The following is an 18348-nucleotide window of genomic DNA, read 5'->3' as shown; positions in this document are numbered from 1 at the left end:
GTAACTGTTACTCAGATTTGGGAAGTTTTTTAACAATATAGGATATACATAGAACGATTTAGATTTCAAGAGTGAGTTCTGAATGTGTGGTGGTTAAGAGATTAAAAGCAGATTGGATTATAATGACGTGCGCAAGGAAATTCCTATGGTTATTGCTTTAGTGTTGTGTGTGACTGTGTCTGTGTGAATGGTTGTGTAAAATTCCATATTGGTGGACAGGCAGAGCCCCCCTTCTGCACAGTCCCTTAAGTGGAGCATGGCAGGGATGGACACTCTGTGGTACACTGAGAGGAATGAATGACTGAATGAGCCCTGTAGATAAAGGGACAAATTTTGAGTGAATGAGTCTCTAAATTTGAGGGACTAGAATGTGAGAGTGTGGTTAAGTATTTGTGTTTAGTGTTTGTGATAAAGAGTGAGATAAAAGAATCATCATTGTAGATTATAATATAAAGATGGACTGTGAAATATTGTGTAATAAAGAAAATATAGAAGAGACTGATGCAGTTTAGGGAAGATATTATAATATTTAGGAAATAAATGAATTCAGTTCAGATAGAAAAATATAAAGAGAAATATATTAAATTAAGGAGAAGTATATAACATAGGTTGACATTTGTGCATACAAAGAGATCATAATAAATTCTTAGAATTTAATTTAGTGAATAATAGTATCTGATTTAATATTAACGAGGTGTAAAGAGTATAGGATATGGTAAAGTAAATACAATTTGGAAAATAAAAAATGTGTTATAAAAGAATAATGTAATTAAACATTTGGGAACAGAGAGGAATAATACTTAGAATTAGAAAAAAATGAATATTTAAGATATAAATAATTATAATTAAATACTCAACAAAAGAGAACAGAAAAGAAAATAATGGCAAGGAGGAACATTTGATGTAAGCAGTGTGTGAGTAAATACAAACTCTGAAAAATAATAATTATAAATGAAAAGAATAAGACAAAAGGTAAAAATAAAATGATGAGTGTGAAAAAAGAGTAAGAAATATGTACTGTAAACTTGAAACACGTATAGAAAATGCTAGAGAAATTAAAACAATGTAAAGAAAGACCAACTAGTGAGAAAACACTAGAATAAATTAGGAGAAAATAAATAAGTTAAGCACAAGCTGAAGCTAAAGAAATGGAATTAGAAGAAAACTAACAAAATAGAAAATTAATACAAAATACAAATGATTTAGTAATAATATTAAAAAATCAGCTGTTGGGCAGCAAAGAGAAGAACATAGATGAGAGGAGTCTTTATTTGATAAAGGAAACATGGGAAAGTGGAAAAATGTTTAGATAATAACTAAGCAAATGTATATATTTAAATTAAGGGGCACGGAGATGGACTTTGAAGGGTCCTTGTCTTTTCGCCTGCCGGACATTCCTGAAGGCACTGGGAAATAGAATAAGTGTTTGGAGAAACACAAGGAGCAAATTGTTGACTGTGGACTCTTATTACATGAACTAAAGCAGTGAGCCACGCACTGCATACAGAGAACTACTGAGACTTGACCCATCCACATATGTTCAAGAGACACTTAAAGAAGGAGAAACAAGAGACTGATAAACTGATCAAAAAAGCTAAGCTTTCCAGCAACATCAGCTGGGTGAAAAGAAGCCATCACCAAGAGGAAGGAGGAATGCTCTACATATTAACTCCTTCAAAATGCAGGAAATGTGGGGATTCCTGAATGCAACAATGCAAAGACTGCACCATCTATGAAACAGTTGCCTCGGGGTGCGAGGGAGAAAGTTTGGCTGTGGCCTAGCAAACTCAATCTCAAAAGCCCAGTAGAACTATGATGCAAATCAAGTACATTGCAAATTAAAACAAAAGTGGACCCTTTCTTGAATCAAATTAGACTCCTGTCAAATTAGTCAGGAAGGAAGGTATTAATAAATTAGGACTTCACATTTTAAAAGCAATTTGAATTAAATAAGGATTACAGAATAAAAAGATAATCTATTAATTATAACACATAGAAGATGAAAGTAAGACAATTGATAATGGGGATCATACATTAAGTTAAACATTTCTGAAGCAGGGCTAGTAAAAGCAAAATTTGTCTATGAAATGTATGATCCTGAAAGAGATTTAGACTTAGAAAATTAATACCAGGAATTAAAGGAAAAAAGAACAGCACATTAGAATAAGTCAACAGTGAGAAGCTCTATGTGTAATAAAGTATGATTTTAGGAAAAAGGGTTTAAATATAATAGAGTTTGTTTCGCATATATAGGGAATCCTAAATTCCTAAATTGGAAGTAAATTTGAGGAATAATGAGGAAAAAAGAGCAAACAGACCAGATAGATTCAGTGATTTTACAAAAAATTACATAAACGCTGTGGACCCAATCAGTATGATGGACTTGCCTTAAGAAGTAATATCAAGAGAAAGAGAACAATAATGAATACAACATCTGAATGAACAAATAGCTCAGAAGTTAAATGATGACTGTGTATGTAACTAATAGATTTGATTTTAATTTAAATAAGTTTTTATTATGCTGCATTAAAGCCGGTAAAAAGCAGATGCTATAAGAACAATCAATGAGAGAAAATCTTCCAGCTGAGGTTCCTACATTTTATGAACAAATGTTCTTCCTGATGTCAAATATTGTTAAGTAATTCATTCTGTTCAGCTTATTTTAGGTAATTAGCAGAGGAGGGTAGGTACCAATTAGTATTTACATTTGCTGGTGAAATTATACATACAACGAAGTGCCTGAAGATCTTATGATGAATAGTAGTTTGTTACACTATGTAGCTGATTTAATTATCTCCATATAGACTTAGCTCAGTTAAAATGCAGAAAACATATGATGACTTTTAGGGATGACTGATTTTAGCATTGATGGAACAGAGAATTTTACAAAAAAAAAACAGCACTGGAGAAAATTTATGAACAGGAAAGACTGCAAAAATACAGTTCTGAATTAACAGGAAAAACAGATACAATAAAGGCATTTGAGGTGATGAAAGATAAATTAGTCTGTCATTGAAGAAGCACTGTAACAGATTTGAAAGTAAATAAGCGACAGGATGTGAGGTAGTAAGTCACCTATAGTGCTTTTAGAGCTACAATCTCAATTAAAGAACATTGTGAAAAAACAACAAACAGATCTCTGTGAACAGTCTAGCATGAAAGGGAGGAAAAGACATAGTCTATAGCCTATACATAAAGGAAAATTGCACCAACAGCATTTCTAAGTACAGTATACGTATTGCAGATGCACATGATTTTGATCAAGGGTGAAGTATTAGGAAAAATTAAACAGCAAGGAGATTGGTCTCCTTATTAAATGCAGTGATTAGTGAGTTTGCCCATGTTACATCTGTGCTAAATATAATGTGAGGAAAGGGACAGCAACCAGTACCTTAAGTGATATTCAAGCATTTAGTGGGGTTTTGAGGTTATACTAAAATGAGTACAAGGCAAGAAATACATGTTTGTACTACTTAACAGGTTAGGATTAAAAACAGGTTGTGGTGATTAATTATATTTCTAATAAGAAAACTATGATTTCTACATTTGAATACATCAGAAATAATTTCAAATAATGGGTGTGCATTCATAAAGTATTTAGAGTAATTGAAGTAAACTAAAAATAGCTAAATAAGTAAATGAATAAGCAAACAAATAAATAAAAATGTTAAAGAAGTACTGTTAATTAAGAATAAATCAAAGGCTAGAGTGAAATTATCATGCACAATCACAAGGACTGGTCAAAAGCTACAAGAAGATCCATTAGGGCCAAAGCTCTTTTTAAAAATATGTGAAAATGCTAAACTTGATTAAGTTTGGATTATTAAACTAGACTGATGTGTAAACAGTGCTTTAATGAGCTTTTACATGTACACTAACAGAAACAGGAACTTAACACTGCATGGAACGCTAATGTCCTGTCTAATACATTGGCAAATAAGAATTTTGTCTTATAAGAAAAACTAACTGCCATGTATGAAGCTATTCATTCACAGGAACAGAACAGTGACGACAGAAGGAAGATGTTCCTGCTGCTGCTGCTGATGATGCAAATGAAGATGATGAAAGCCTAGAGGTAACTTCTCCAAAGGTAAAGGATTATCCCGTCTGATGGGTCAGACAAGAGTATCCAACAATTGACTTCTTAATTTTCTGGAAAGGGTGAATATCCCACAACAAAATGAAGGTAAAGAACAATCGTCTGAAGAAATATTGTACAAAAGTACAAAATTAGTATACTGTACTGTGACTGCCCATTTTGCCAGGCCCGTCTTGATATAATAGGAAGCACCAAATTTACATTAGAGAACAATGATAGGTTAAAAAAAGAAGCAAAGAAATGAACATTAAAGTTCAAGCAACAACAAGAGAGATTCCCAAATGCAATAAATTAATATGTATACCAACAAGTGGATCGACAAATGTGAGCGTCTTATTTTTCAGGCATATATTAAATTAATCAATCTGTATCTAACCTGTATGCGATCTCTAAAAAATAAATGAAATATTCAGTTTAAGCTACCGGAGAGTAATGTAGTCACAACGTTGTGTCTCGAAATATAGGCTAAATCATTATATAATAGTTAGCTAGACGCCTCATGGTCCGCTTCGGTCCGTTGATAATTCATCGCGGCCGCCATCTTAAACCGGCCATTAGTGCGCTATAAACAGACGCGACTGAACGAAGAACGGAGGGTTTTGTCAGATATAAAATACAATGACGCCTACATTTAATTACTGATTTTAATTTTTTGGTGTGAAAAAACTCCAGTTACCCAGAAGCAAGAAAGCTCAAACTTATAATGTATATTTTATAGTATAAAGAAAGATGTATTATCAAAAAATGTATCTCCATTATCAAAATAGTGCTGGTCATCAATAGTCATCTTTTTTCTTTATGACAGTTAACAAAAACAGTTTATAAATAGTAATGAATCACACATTATTATAATAGTACAAATTCAATACAATAATGTAGAATAAAATAATACATTATATCTGAAAAGATTAATTAATAGCAAATAGAATGTGAAATAGTATGTGGTGCTATGTGCTATGCTAAGTTTGAACAATACTAATAAAAGTAATGTGGTGCATCATTATTTTGTGGAAGATAGACACAACTAATAATAAGAAAGAAAAAAGATTGATAATGCCAACCAAATGTTAATTTAATTGGGTTTAAACTATAAGTTCACTGAAAAAGAAAATGTATTCATGTATTTTTGAAAGCAGCCTCACTTTTACAGCAATTTACACAATCTATAATTGTCCAGTTTTCAGTAGTGAAACTTTGCAGGCAGGTTTCTTGAAGTGTCTTGGAGATGTTCTTCAGTTCTCCTGATTTACTGATCTCAGTGTGGAGGATCAGCTGCTGTCAAACTCATTTTACAAACAAAAAATCACATGGCATAATTACAAATAATAAGTGAAATGTAAACTCATATTTCCTATGACACACTACAACAAAGAACTGACTTAAAAATTTTAGCTGGTGAAATTACTAGTGTTGTAATATTTTGGGCTCTACTCCCACATGAAACAACACTATAGTAATTTTTAGCAAATATTAAAGTATTTTTGATATTTACCGGTATCACTCAATGACTGTATAAAATGTGACGGTCTCACTGTGTGAAAGGGAAAAGGAGGTTATGGTCTGATTGTGACGGAGTGTCATTCTCATCCAGGCCACATAGGGGCGGTAGTGAGCGATTCACCCACCACAACTTTCCAAGAGGAGTTTTTGGGCAAATCCTAAAAATAAGAGAGCAGGCTGGAGAAGAGTTTACATTATAACGTTGCGGTCATTACCTCGAGTCGTTTTCTAATGAACACAGATTTGTTAACAGTTTAATTGTTAACAAAAGGTTTCATTTGCGTTGACTATTTTACTGAACTTTGTCATAACCTTAAGTGTCTGGCTGCTGTGTTCAGCTAGGACGGTAAGCCTTTCGCCATATTCGACTTCAATTTACTTTCATAAAACTCACGCTGGGCTTAATTCTGTCACAGTAAATGTGTGTTGCAGTGAATTTGTCTATTAGCCTTCAGGGTTAATGTAGTTTAGGGGGGATTAAGGAAATGAGCTTTTTATGGTTCCAAAATGTTTGAAGACAAAAATATTGATAATAAAAAGAAGTAGCCTAATATTAAAGTTATAGTTCACCCTAAAATGAAAATTGGCTCACTATTTGCTCACCCTTAAGTAGTTTCAAGATATTTTGAAGAAAGCTGAAAACCTGTAACCATTAATAGGAAAAACAACTGATGCTCCATGATTGCAGGTTTCCAGCTTTCTTTATAAAGGTCTGAAACAAGTAATGTGTGAGTAAATTATGACAGAATATAAATTTTTGGGTGAACTATCCCTTTATTCATTGGTCTCACCATATACACACACTGATTACTCCAAAACAGAAATGTGTTAAATTAGCCAAGACAACATTTAGATTATATTCGATTAAAACATATCTTTGCAATCTCAGCCCTCAGTTTTACTTTAAAACAACCAATTTGTCCAATTTAATTTTTAAAGTTAAACCCCTTTAAAGCACCATTATTAATTTTAGATTTGTTTATTAATTACCCAGCCTCATAGCAGTTTATTTAGTAGCAAATAAATAAAGACAAATATGAATTCCTGAACAATAATCTCAAACTAAACTGAAATGTGTCTATCTGGGCTAGTGTTTGTTTAAAATGTGGCCATTCTCAGTAGTATATATGAAAGCCTGTTTCCGCCACACTGAGTTATAAAGTCAAAATTCTGAGATTAAGTAACAATAACTTTAAAAATGGTTTTATTTAGAGGCAGGAACGGGCTTATAAATGGAGAGAAGTATAAATATGCAACATTTAAAAAAATCTTGTTAGGCCTGTTATAAATAATAAATTGTGTGCATCACTTTTTTTGCAATTAAAGGTGCTTCTTGTATGTTTTTGACTCTTCTAAAGCTTAAAAATGCCATAAAATGTTTGTAGATATTTAAGAAACATGCTAAGTGACATTTTTTCTCCTGTAAAACAATGCTGAAGTCAGATATTCTGCTTTAATAATGTGCGTTACGTGCTGCGACGGCTGTCTTTGTTTTGATTCTTTTAACCCACCCAATGCCAGTTTAGCCAATTATATTTCAACACCCGGGTTGCCTTGGTGGAAAACATTGTATTTGATTAATTTTGTCATGATGGCTCTCATACACGTCCATCACTGAAATACCACTTCCGGTTGACAGTAGCAGACTCCGAAATGAGACGCAGATTCAGTTCCGCATGAGGTGGTTATTAATTAGCAAATAATATAAATATTATGAATTTAAACATTAGGTGAGCAGGTTACATTGTAACCCCATGTCCTAACAACAAGCTACGTGAGGAGATTTGCAGTGATAAGCAGTTTGGCTGTTTGCACCAAATGCAACATGGCAGAAATTTATGTTATACAATAACATTACTGCACTGCGCTCTAGCTAAATGGTAAGGTTTACAATCTAATTAATACATATAAAACCTCTTTAAACGTATTATTACTTAATATACATGCTGATCTGATATTTGTTGGCTTGCACTGAGTCACAGTTCTAAAGTTCAATTTCAAATGATTTATTTTAGTTTCTAGAACTGAGGTGAACTGTCTGCTAATGCTTTCAGTAGTATGGCAATAACGTCTAATAAAATGGCATTCAAACTCACATTATTAAGCATTTAAAACTGAATAAAGCACATGAGGTGTACCTGAGGTGATCATTGTCAGTGTTTCTTTTGTTCAGCTGCAAGAAATAGAAGCTGTTTCTAAAATTATAATTTATTTTTATAAATATAAATACAAAAAACTGCTTTTAGTATGGAAAATATTTCTTCTATCACGTCACGTGCTGTGCATTAGTTAGAAAACGGTTTAAATCAGCCTTAGGCTTGATAGTCAGGCAACCTTGGTTGGCCTATTGGTGTCGTCAATCTGGCAACCTATGTTGTGTGGAGTTGTCAGAGGAGGGATGAGTGAAAATGTGTTTGAATCAGGAGTGCAATACCTATATCAACCACTGGGTGTCAAACTACTTACATACTGCACTTTTAAGTCCTAATCTAATCATGACAAACTATATACTGTATCGTGAAAAGGTCTAAAACATCTGATACACATTTACACAGCTTTTTGTTACATAGGAAGAGTAATATAGATTAAAACTCAGTTTACTGTCACTGAATGTCCTTATAGTTAATTGTCAAGCAGACCATTGCCATAGTTGAGTTTAAAACAGTAGTTCATCCAAAAATGACAATGATTAGTAATTGATAATGACAGAATTATACATTTTTGATGGAGATATTCCTTAATTTACTTTTTTTTTTATTCAAAACATTTTTCATTTGTATATAAATTTTACCTTATAATGTACTTATTTACACTTATATAATCCATTATGTAGATTTTAATTATTATATAATATAAATAATCTAATATAAAAAACCTAAAATAATAGATAAATACTTATAGTTACTGGTATTACAAAAAATTACTAAGTACAATTTATTTTGGAAAAAATGATAGATTTTATTTTTCATATTCTTGCCATCTTAAAGCCAGATAACTAAAAGTAATAAAAAAAAACTAAAAACAGAAATGTCCACAAACGTTACCTGTTAATCTACAATAATTAGTGATGCTAAAATACATCTGTCAGTAACACTCTGAATTGAGAGGTCACTAAACTTAATGTACCCAACTTTGTCTCATTTTTACAGGTATTTTACCGTGGATTCTCTTACAGATTATATTATTTTTGTCTCACTAGTGTGCTGAATGGCGTTCCCAAGCTGCCCCTCACTGCGGCTCTGTGCTGTCAGTAGTGGACATGCACACAGGTGGAAGAACCGCTGCCGATCATCCTGAGTGGCTTTCCAGAGGTGCAAGGGCGACACCATCCTTGCCAAACGGCGTTACGGTGAGAGAGCATCTCGATCATCTTCGCAAGGTCTTAATGTTGGAGCCCCGTGGACATAATGATATGTATGGAGCCCTCCTGGTCAAAGTGGAGTTAGCAGAAGCTGACCTGGGCGTCCTGTTTCTGCATAATGAAGGCTACAGCACCATGTGTTGGCCACGCTGTCATTGCCGCTCGGACCGCTTCGCTGTTGATTATGGTCTGGTTAAAGAGCCCACTTCACCAGAGACGCAGATTAACATACACTGCCCCTGTGGCTTGTCAAGGCCTTTACGCAATATGCCGATGGGAAAACTGGAGCTGTCAGGTTTTACAGTGTGCCCGCATTCGCTTTCGCTACAGGTGAGCAGCGTTGTTTAATCATGAAATGTTATCAGCAGAAAAATAACACCACATTTGGTTGTTTTTGTGATGGCACTTAAGAAGAATGTATTATGTTATATTATTACATTTCATAGCAATCTGTTTTTTTATATCATATTTTAAAAGAAATGTAAATGTACAGTTAAAGTCACAATAATATTAGCCCTCATTTCCAAGTGATATTTAATGAGCCAAAGAAATGTTCACAGTATTTCTCATAATATTTTTTCTTCTACAGAAAAGTCTTAATTACCCGGACTTACCTAGCTACCCATAATTTACCCAGTTAAGCCTAGTTAAAATGTCACTTTAACAAGCTGAATACTAGTATCTGAAAAATATCTAGAAAAATATTATGTATTATTATCATGGCAAAAATAAAATAAATCAGTTATAAGAAATTACTTATTAAAACTATTATGTTTAGGAATAATTTTATATTTATTATGTTGTTATTATAACATTATTATGTCATTGTGTTTTAATGGAAAGTGTATCACTGAAAGATTTTAAGCTTTTAAACTGGCCTTAGCATCAATAAAACACAAGCATTTCACACAGAGGCTGTCCATACTTCTCAACATCAAAAGGCAGCCGGTGCATAAATAGGTCTTTGTTTTTATTTACTCCATGTAGTTCTCAGATACATTAAGGTAAGTGCGCAAAGGTCACTCTCACACACCTACAGACACACATGCACACACTTTAATTTGCTGTTATACTCCATATAACTCCACTTCTTTCCGTTAAACAAAAATTGGGGGAAAATATACAGAGGGGCTAATAATTCAGGAGGGCTAATTATTCTGACTTCAACTGTATGTAATATAATTTAGTATGATAGAACATTTTAATACATTTAAGTAGTGTTTTAAGGAGCTGTTTGGTCATTATTCATCCTTTATTTTTGTAGATGTGAGTGTCGCTGTAGAGGGATACGGGACCGTCACTGTGGACATCAGTTATGGTGGAGCTCTTTATGCTTTTGTGAGTGCTGAGAAGTTTGGAATGGATGTCAACAAGTCCAAAACTAGAGATTTGGTGGATGCAGCCACTGCTGTGAGCGAGGCTGTCAAATCACAGGTAACTGGCCCAGTGTTGTTATGGAGAGGAATATTTTAAAACATTTTTGTTACTTGAAATGAAGCTAAAATAAAGTATAAACATTAAGTTAAAAAGTTTTATTTTACTTTTGCACTCAAAAAGAACATTTAAATTGAAGTTCTAAAATTTAATAAAACTAAAAAGTAAATAATATTTATGTGAAAACAGCACTCTTGCTGCTTTGATAACTCTTAAGGCTGATTTATACTTCTGCGTCAAGGTGTATGGTCCGGCGGTGGCATACCTCTCGCCATGGATGACGCTGACGCACACCTTTTAAAAAAATGTAACTGCACTACAAGCTCTGTGATTGGTCGGCTTAGTCGTGTTGACAAGGATGGTTGGCACGGAGAGCAGTTTAACAACTGTCGAGTCTTGTGAAGGAGCCCCATATGGAAACTTTTGTTTTGGGTTTACTTTATTATTAAAATTGTTGCATGTCCACTAGTTCCCGCCTCTAAATGAGCGAGTATTAGTTAATTGTACATTAAAGTAGCATTCAGAAAAAACAAAACACCAGCAAAGAAACTCAACACAGAGGAACATAACTTACTGCCAGCTAGCGTTTTGGAAATAATATTGCAGAGCAACACAAACAGCATGCAGAAGTATAAATGCATGGCAACGCGCAAGGCATGCGCCATGGGTCATGCCGATCAATCGATGCAGAAATATAAACCAGCCTTTAGCTGACACCGTCTCGCGACCGGGACACTTAAGTTTAGATTTTTTTTTTAAGATCTTTTTTGCAATTAAATCCTAATCTAATCATGACAAATTATATATCGTTGGAACGGTCTAAGACATCTGAATACATTTCACCACAGTTGTTGTAGGAAGAGTAATAGATTAAAACACATTTACTGTCACTGAATGTCATTTGGTGGTCATGCTTGGTATTGCGCCATAACAAAATCTTACTGTAACCTTTTGACTTCTTTTAACTTCAAATTTGGAATGTAATTTTTCAAATTTTATGCCAATTTTAGACTAAAACCTGTTTTGTAAATAAATGTTTTTGTATATAATTAATTAAAATATACATTTATTGTTTTATTATTTGCACAAACATAACTTTTGTTTTATTTAACTTTTTTAACATCAGCCACAATTTAATATCTGTCTTAATTTAATACCAGGCTTAAAATCATGCACGAAAATGTTAAAGATTGCAATCATATTCATGTCTTTCTTAAAAAAATGGGGACGACAGTTCATGGGTTAAAGGGTTAGTTTACCCAAAATTGAAACTTCTTTTTTAATTACTTGCCCTCTTTTTCCAGTCCCCGAGGCCTTTATTCATCTTTGGAATAAAAATGAAGATATTTTAGATGAAACCAGAGAGCTCTCTCATCCTCCATAGACGGCAACAGTTCTAAGACATTAAAATACAGAAAAGGAACCAAAGACATTGTCAAAACAAAACAAAGTGACATCAGTGGTTCATTAAAAACAGAATTTCTTTTTTCATCTTATGAATAAAGAGGTGGCACAGTGGGTAGCGATGCCGTCTCACAGCAAGAAAGTTGCTGGTTCGAGCCTCGGCTGGGTCAGTTCGCATGTCTGTGTGGAGTTTGCATGTTCTCCTCATGTTCGTGTGGGTTTACTCCGGTTGCTCCGTTTTCACCCACAGTCCAAAGACATGCGCTATAGGTGAATAACTAAATTGGCCGTAGTGCATGTTTGTGAATGAGAGTGTATGGTTGTTTCCCAGTGATGGGTTGTAGCTGGAAGAGCATTCACTGCTTAAAACATATGCTGGATAAGTTGGTGATTCATTCCGCTGTGGCGACCCCTGATTTATAAAGGGACTAAGCCGAAAAGAAAATGAATTAATGAAAATATATAAAAGATTCTTTCAGTACTTGAATTATTGGGTCATTACAGCTGCATTCTAATAAGGCTTCATCAAGCAGTAAATGCTTTTAGACTCTCAATGTTTTTGTCATCTTGCACATAGTTAAAAAAAAATACAATATTATAGTAGATAATAGATAAAACATACCATGCTGGGTTTTATTTGCCTGTAATTTACATAAACAATTAGCACAATTTACTGAGCTAATTATTGTAATGATATTAGGTGAAGCTGTATCATCCAGTCAGTGAAGATCTGGCCTTCCTCTATGGCACAATCCTTACAGACGGCAAAGATGCTTTTTCTGAAGAGCCCACAGCCAATGTGTGTGTGTTTGCTGATGCGCAGGTAAAATTATTTGTGTCTCGCTGACATTTATTTGAATGCAGGCACATGACGTTAGATGTTTAATATCAGTAGATTGATCAGGACTGGTCTTTTGCTCTTCAGTCTGTGTGACAGAGGTTTGTTGAATGTCTGGTCAGGTGGACAGAAGCCCTACAGGTTCAGGCGTCACTGCTCGAGTAGCTCTTCAGTACCATAAAGGCCTGATCGGACTGAACCAGACCAGAAGCTTCCAGAGCGGAGCTACAGGATCAGTGTTTACAGGAACAGCAACAGAGGTACCTGTAGCATAGAAACTCAGATTCCCCTTTTTAATTGCTGTAAATAAGTTATTTATGTGTATTTCTCAGTCATTTAAGAGTGTAGTCCTGGATATAGTAGTTTATAAGCTTGATACTTATACTGAATCATCTGTTGTTGAAGGAGACCACGTGTGGAGATTTCAAGGCTGTGGTAGTGGAGGTTAAAGGTCATGCACACTACAGCGGTGTGGCCACCTTTACCCAGGAGAGTGACGACCCTCTGAGTGGAGGATTCCTTTTGCGCTGAATCAGTGGATTTTCAGTTTACAACATGCATTTCTGACTGAATAATGAACCTCCTAATGTAGAAACACTTTCAGATATTAGGTAAATAGTGTGCTGTGACTGTTACCTGTTTACAAGACTAGTAAATAATTTGATACTCTAATTTGATGTACGGATCACTTTTTAAATGTCTGAAACATTTCATTAATTATTCTGCTCAAATAAAGAGGAATAAATTTAAGGTCCCACTGAAGTGACTTGAAACATGCTACATTATTTAAATGGATGGTTCACCGAGACATTTCCTGCTTATTTACTTAACCTCAAGTCATGCACGATTTAGCTAACTACCATTTTTTAATCAAAAATAAACACATACAAGTCTAAGTCAAAATCCATGGCTATAAAGCCATTTGTTGTCATCAATTTGTAACATTTTACAACTTTACAACCTACTAACCAAACATTTTCAAAATAAACCCCCAAAAAACGTACATTTTTGATTTCACAGGGACTTTTAGAACCAATTAGAGAATAGCATTTAATTAAATTTTATAGTCTAATCTATTGTTTAATTAAGTTATAATTGATAATATGCAGTTTTATTAATTTGTGTTTTAGACATTTCATTAATGTCAAAGTAAAGCTTGTTTTGGTTCTTACAATACCATATTAACCAGTTTAGAGAACTGAACAGCAAGTATAAACACAGGCTAAGGCAGGAGTGTCAAAGTCAGTTCCTGAAGGGCCGGAGCCCTGCAGAGTTTAGTTCCAGCCCTGCTTCAACACACCTATCTGTAGGTTTCAAACAAGCCTAAAGCACTCAATTAGTTTGATCAGGTGTGTTTAATTGGGATTGGAACTAAACTGTGCAGAACTGCGGCCCTCCAGGAACTGGCTTTGACACGTGGGCTAAGGCAACATGGCCAACAAAGTTGGCAAATTAGATGAATTGATGATATTAATTTGGGTTGTTGATACTGTTTTGTTGATTGCTCTTTTTTGCAGTAATTTTTTTGGGATATTTAAAAAAAAATTCAACCATTTACACCAGTTGTTCATTCATTCAATTATTCATTCATTTTCTTTTTCTGCTTAGTCCTTTTATTAATCCAGGGTGGCCACAGCGGAATGAACCGCCAACTTATCCAACATATGTTTTATGCAGCGGATGCCCTTCCAGCTGCAACCCATCACTGGGAAATCCATACACACTCATTCACACACATGCACTACAGACAATTTAGCTTATTCAATTCACCTATACCACATGTTTTTTGACTTGTGGGGGAAACCGGAGCACCCGGAGGAAACCAACGTGAACATGGGGAGAACATGCAAACTCCACACAGAAACGCCAACTGACTACACTAGTTGTGCGTAAGTAATTTTTGATTGGCTAAATAGGTCTTTCCTTTCCCTTTTGTGCTTTCTTCTCTATTTTACTGATATCTGACATATTTCCTAGCATGTCATCAATACACCATCGGACTGCTTTTTTCTCATTTCACAGTTTAGTAAGCTATGTTTTGTGACAGAATGACACATTTTGCAATTAAATCTGTATAATAATTATAAATGTACTTTTCTTGTCATTTTACTGGATGTTGCATCTTGAATGAAGAATTGGGACTGTGCCAGTTATTCTGTTTCCTCCATGTCAATAAAACAATATTTCATATGTTGTAGTGTTCAATCCATTACCTTTTGATTTAAAAAAAAAAAACATAACACAAAAAAATCACTAACAGCAACAATCATTAACAAAATAAGTTTTCTTGCCATTGATAATTAACATTGTGGAGGTAACACTAAGTGAAGTTTATTTATAAACTAATTTCGAGAGGATCACGTTTATGATTGAACACGGCTGGTCTTGCATTAGCTACGTATGATCCACCAATAAGACGATTCCTAACCCACTATAAAAGAGCTAAAGTTTCTCACTACAGTCATCTTCGATTTGAAGAATCCCCTCTTCCACCCCTACTTTTCCACCTTTCCCTTCATAGGGTGGCACGGCGGCCCAGTGGCTGGCACCGTTGCATCGCAGTGGGAAGTCACCAGTTCTAGTCCAGGATGGCTGTCGTTTCTGTGCAATAAATTTTAGTCATCAGCTCTTATCAAGGGGGAGTTGTCAAGATCTACCTGAGCTCGAAGCCCCTCTCGCCCTGCAAACAGGAGGGAGCCCAGGGCTCAAGGACATTTTGGGCTCAGCACTCTCTCCTGGGATCAAACGTCCAAACTTGCTTATAATCAATCATCAGCTAAGTGTGAACTCTTGAAATATAAATGGATTTCATAGTGGATATAGGCATGTCGAGTGACGTAATAAAGTTGAGAACTAACAAATTGAATACAAATAAATTAAAAAATATTGCTTCAAGGGGCTTATAATATTGACCTAAAAATGTGTTTTAAAAATGAAAAAAGCTATTTTTATTCTAGCCAAATTAAAACAAATAAGAAAAAACATAAGAAATACTGTGAAAATGCTCATTTAAGAAATATTTGAAAAGAAAAAGGAGGGCGAATAATTGTGACTTCAACTGTGTAAGGAGTGAAGTGGAGTGAGCCTAGTCAAGTATGATTTTACCCAGTGGTGTAGCCAGCAATCCTAGGCCTTATGTAAGAAATTTAGACAGTGGGCCTCCTCTCTGTGACAGTTAAAGAGTGGGCCTCAACACAGCCCACACTCGAAATTGGTCCTCTGCTTTTAACATATGCAAAAGCACACCCAGATATTTAGTGAGACGTTAGAGCAAACAGACACTGGGAACATAGACCCGGAGCAGTGGGCAGTGCATTGCTTCCAGAACCCGGGGTGCAATTAGGGGTTAGATATGACGGCAAGATGGCGGCGCGTTCAGTTCGCGAAGCTCAGCGTCTCTCCAGTTTCTGCAATTTTGCAGTATTATTCCTGCTCATTTCGGGTCTGTTAGTGCAGAACAGCAGTGCCTTTACATCGTACACCCGACAGGACATCTTGGATATTGGTTTGTGCATTCCGGACAGTTTTATTAACAATCTTCGAATCATCCCTGAGATCGCCAGAACACCCGGGCCTGAGAGACCTACCCAGCCGGGCGGAAGTGCTCGAAGGCGGCGCAGAGAACGTAAACACAGACGGGGGAAGCGTGGCGGGCTAAGAGCCAAGCTAAAGCTAACACCACACCGGCTCTCTTTACCCAGCATCTTTCTCGCCAATGTACGGTCACTGGTGAACAAAATGTATGAGATTCGACTGCGCATCAACCACAGCAAAAGATTATGGAACTGTAATGTCATGATTTTCACAGAAACATGGCTAAACAGCGGGATACCAGACAACGCTATATCGCTAACGGAGCATCAAACATTCCAAGTAGACAGAACGGCGGATGACTCCAGTAAGACCAGAGGCGGAGAATTATGCATTTATATTAACAAAGCTTAGTGCACAAACTCTGTCGTCGTTGGGAGACATTGCTCTGTTAACCTGGAATTTCTAATGGTTAAATGTAGACCGTTTTATCTGCCACGGGAGTTCACCTCCACCATAATAACTGCCGCTTATATCCCTCTCGACGCTGATGCCAAGCTCGCTATGAATGAACTTCATGCAGCCATCAGCAAACAACAGACTGCTCACCCGGAGGCTGCTTTTATTGTTGCAGGGGATTTTAATCACTCAAACTTAAAGACAGTGCTCCCCAAATTCCATCAAAACATTTTCTGCCACACAAGGGGAAACAAAACTTTAGACCAAGTTTACAAAACATGCCTGAAGCATATGCTGTGACCCCCCCTCCCCCACTTGGGTCAATCAGATCACCTTTGTTTGTTTCTCACCCCCAAGTACTCACCCCTCGCCAACCGTGTGAAGCCATTAGTAAGGACCATCAAAGTGTGGCCAGCGGGGGTGGACTCCACACTCCAGGACAGGTTTGAACACACAGACTGGAGTATGTTTGCTTCCCAGGCCACATGTGGCTCTCACACAGACATTGACAGTTACACTTCCTCTGTTCTGGAATATATCAACACCACCATAGACAGTGTTACAACCCAGAAACAGATCACCACATACCCAAATCAAAAGCCATGGATGAACAAGGAGGTGCGCCTCCTGCTGAAGGCACGCAACACTGCCTTCAGATCAGGGATGCACAGGCCTACAGCACTTCCAGGGCTAATCTGAAGAGGGGCATCAAAAAGGCCAAGCACTGCTACAAGCTAAAGCTAGAGGAGCACTTTTCCAACTCTGATCCTCGGCGCATGTGGCAGGGCGTCCAGGCCATCAGCAACTACAAACCCCAGTCCACCCCCACAGCCCAAATGTCTCCTTCCTGAACGAGCTAAATGACTTTTATGCCCGCTTTGAAAGAGACAATACAGAACCCTACACCAGGAACACTACCTCAACCGACCACTCAACTATCACACTCACCTCCTCAGAAGTCTACACCGCACTGAGTCGGATCAATGTGTGTAAGGCTGCAGGACCAGAGGGTATCCCTGGGCGCGTCCTCAAAGCATGTGGAGAACAGCTCACTGGGGTATTCACAGACATTTTCAACCTGTCGCTTAACCTAGCAACTGTGCCAACATGCTTTAAAACCACCTCTATTGTGCCAGTGCCCAAACACTCCAGCCCAACATGCCTGAATGACTACCACCCTGTAGCACTCACACCCATCATCATGAAGTGCTTCGAGCGGTTGGTCCTGGCACATCTAAAAGACTGTCTGCCATCCACACTGGACCCACATCAGTTTGCCTACCGTGGCAACAGGAGCACAGATGATGCCGTCTCCATAGCACTGCACTCTGTCCTCACACACCTGGACAATAAAAACACTTATGCACGAATGCTGTTTGTTGACTTCAGCTCAGCATTCAACACTGTCATACCCTCTAAGTTACTGATCAAACTCAGAGACCTGGATATCAACGCGTCTCTCTGCAACTGGGTTATGGACCCACTGACTAACAGACCTCAGAATGTTAGATCAGGCCACATCTGCTCCACCACCGTCACACTCAACACTGGTGTACCACAGGGCTGCGTGCTGAGCCCCTTCCTCTACTCCCTTTTTACCATCGACTGTAGGCCTGTGAACAGATCCAACACCATCAAATTTGCAGATGACACCACAGTGATTGGTCTAATCAGCAATAATGATGAGACTGCCTACAGGGAGGAGATACAGCATCTGGCCAC

General features: G+C 36.6%; 1 protein-coding gene across 1 annotated transcript; it reads left to right on the top strand.

Annotated features, from left to right (window-relative positions):
• Window positions 1-8819: 8819 nt before the first annotated feature.
• LOC130220091 (trans-L-3-hydroxyproline dehydratase-like) lies at window positions 8820-13398 on the top strand (the record flags this gene model as incomplete). The annotated part of the gene is given in 9 exon segments (XM_056452485.1): window positions 8820-8873; window positions 8875-8913; window positions 8915-8947; window positions 8949-9204; window positions 9207-9290; window positions 10225-10394; window positions 12499-12621; window positions 12759-12896; window positions 13042-13398. Coding segments are annotated over 9 exon segments (1023 nt in total), but the record flags the coding sequence as incomplete, so codon positions are not given.
• Between the last annotated feature and the right edge of the window lie 4950 nt (window positions 13399-18348).

This window comes from Danio aesculapii, unplaced genomic scaffold, assembly GCF_903798145.1.
Source record: "Danio aesculapii unplaced genomic scaffold, fDanAes4.1, whole genome shotgun sequence".
Taxonomy (NCBI): Eukaryota; Metazoa; Chordata; class Actinopteri; order Cypriniformes; family Danionidae; genus Danio; species Danio aesculapii.
The sequence above is the reverse complement of the archived record's forward strand: the minus strand, read 5'-3'. Positions and strand labels throughout refer to the sequence as shown.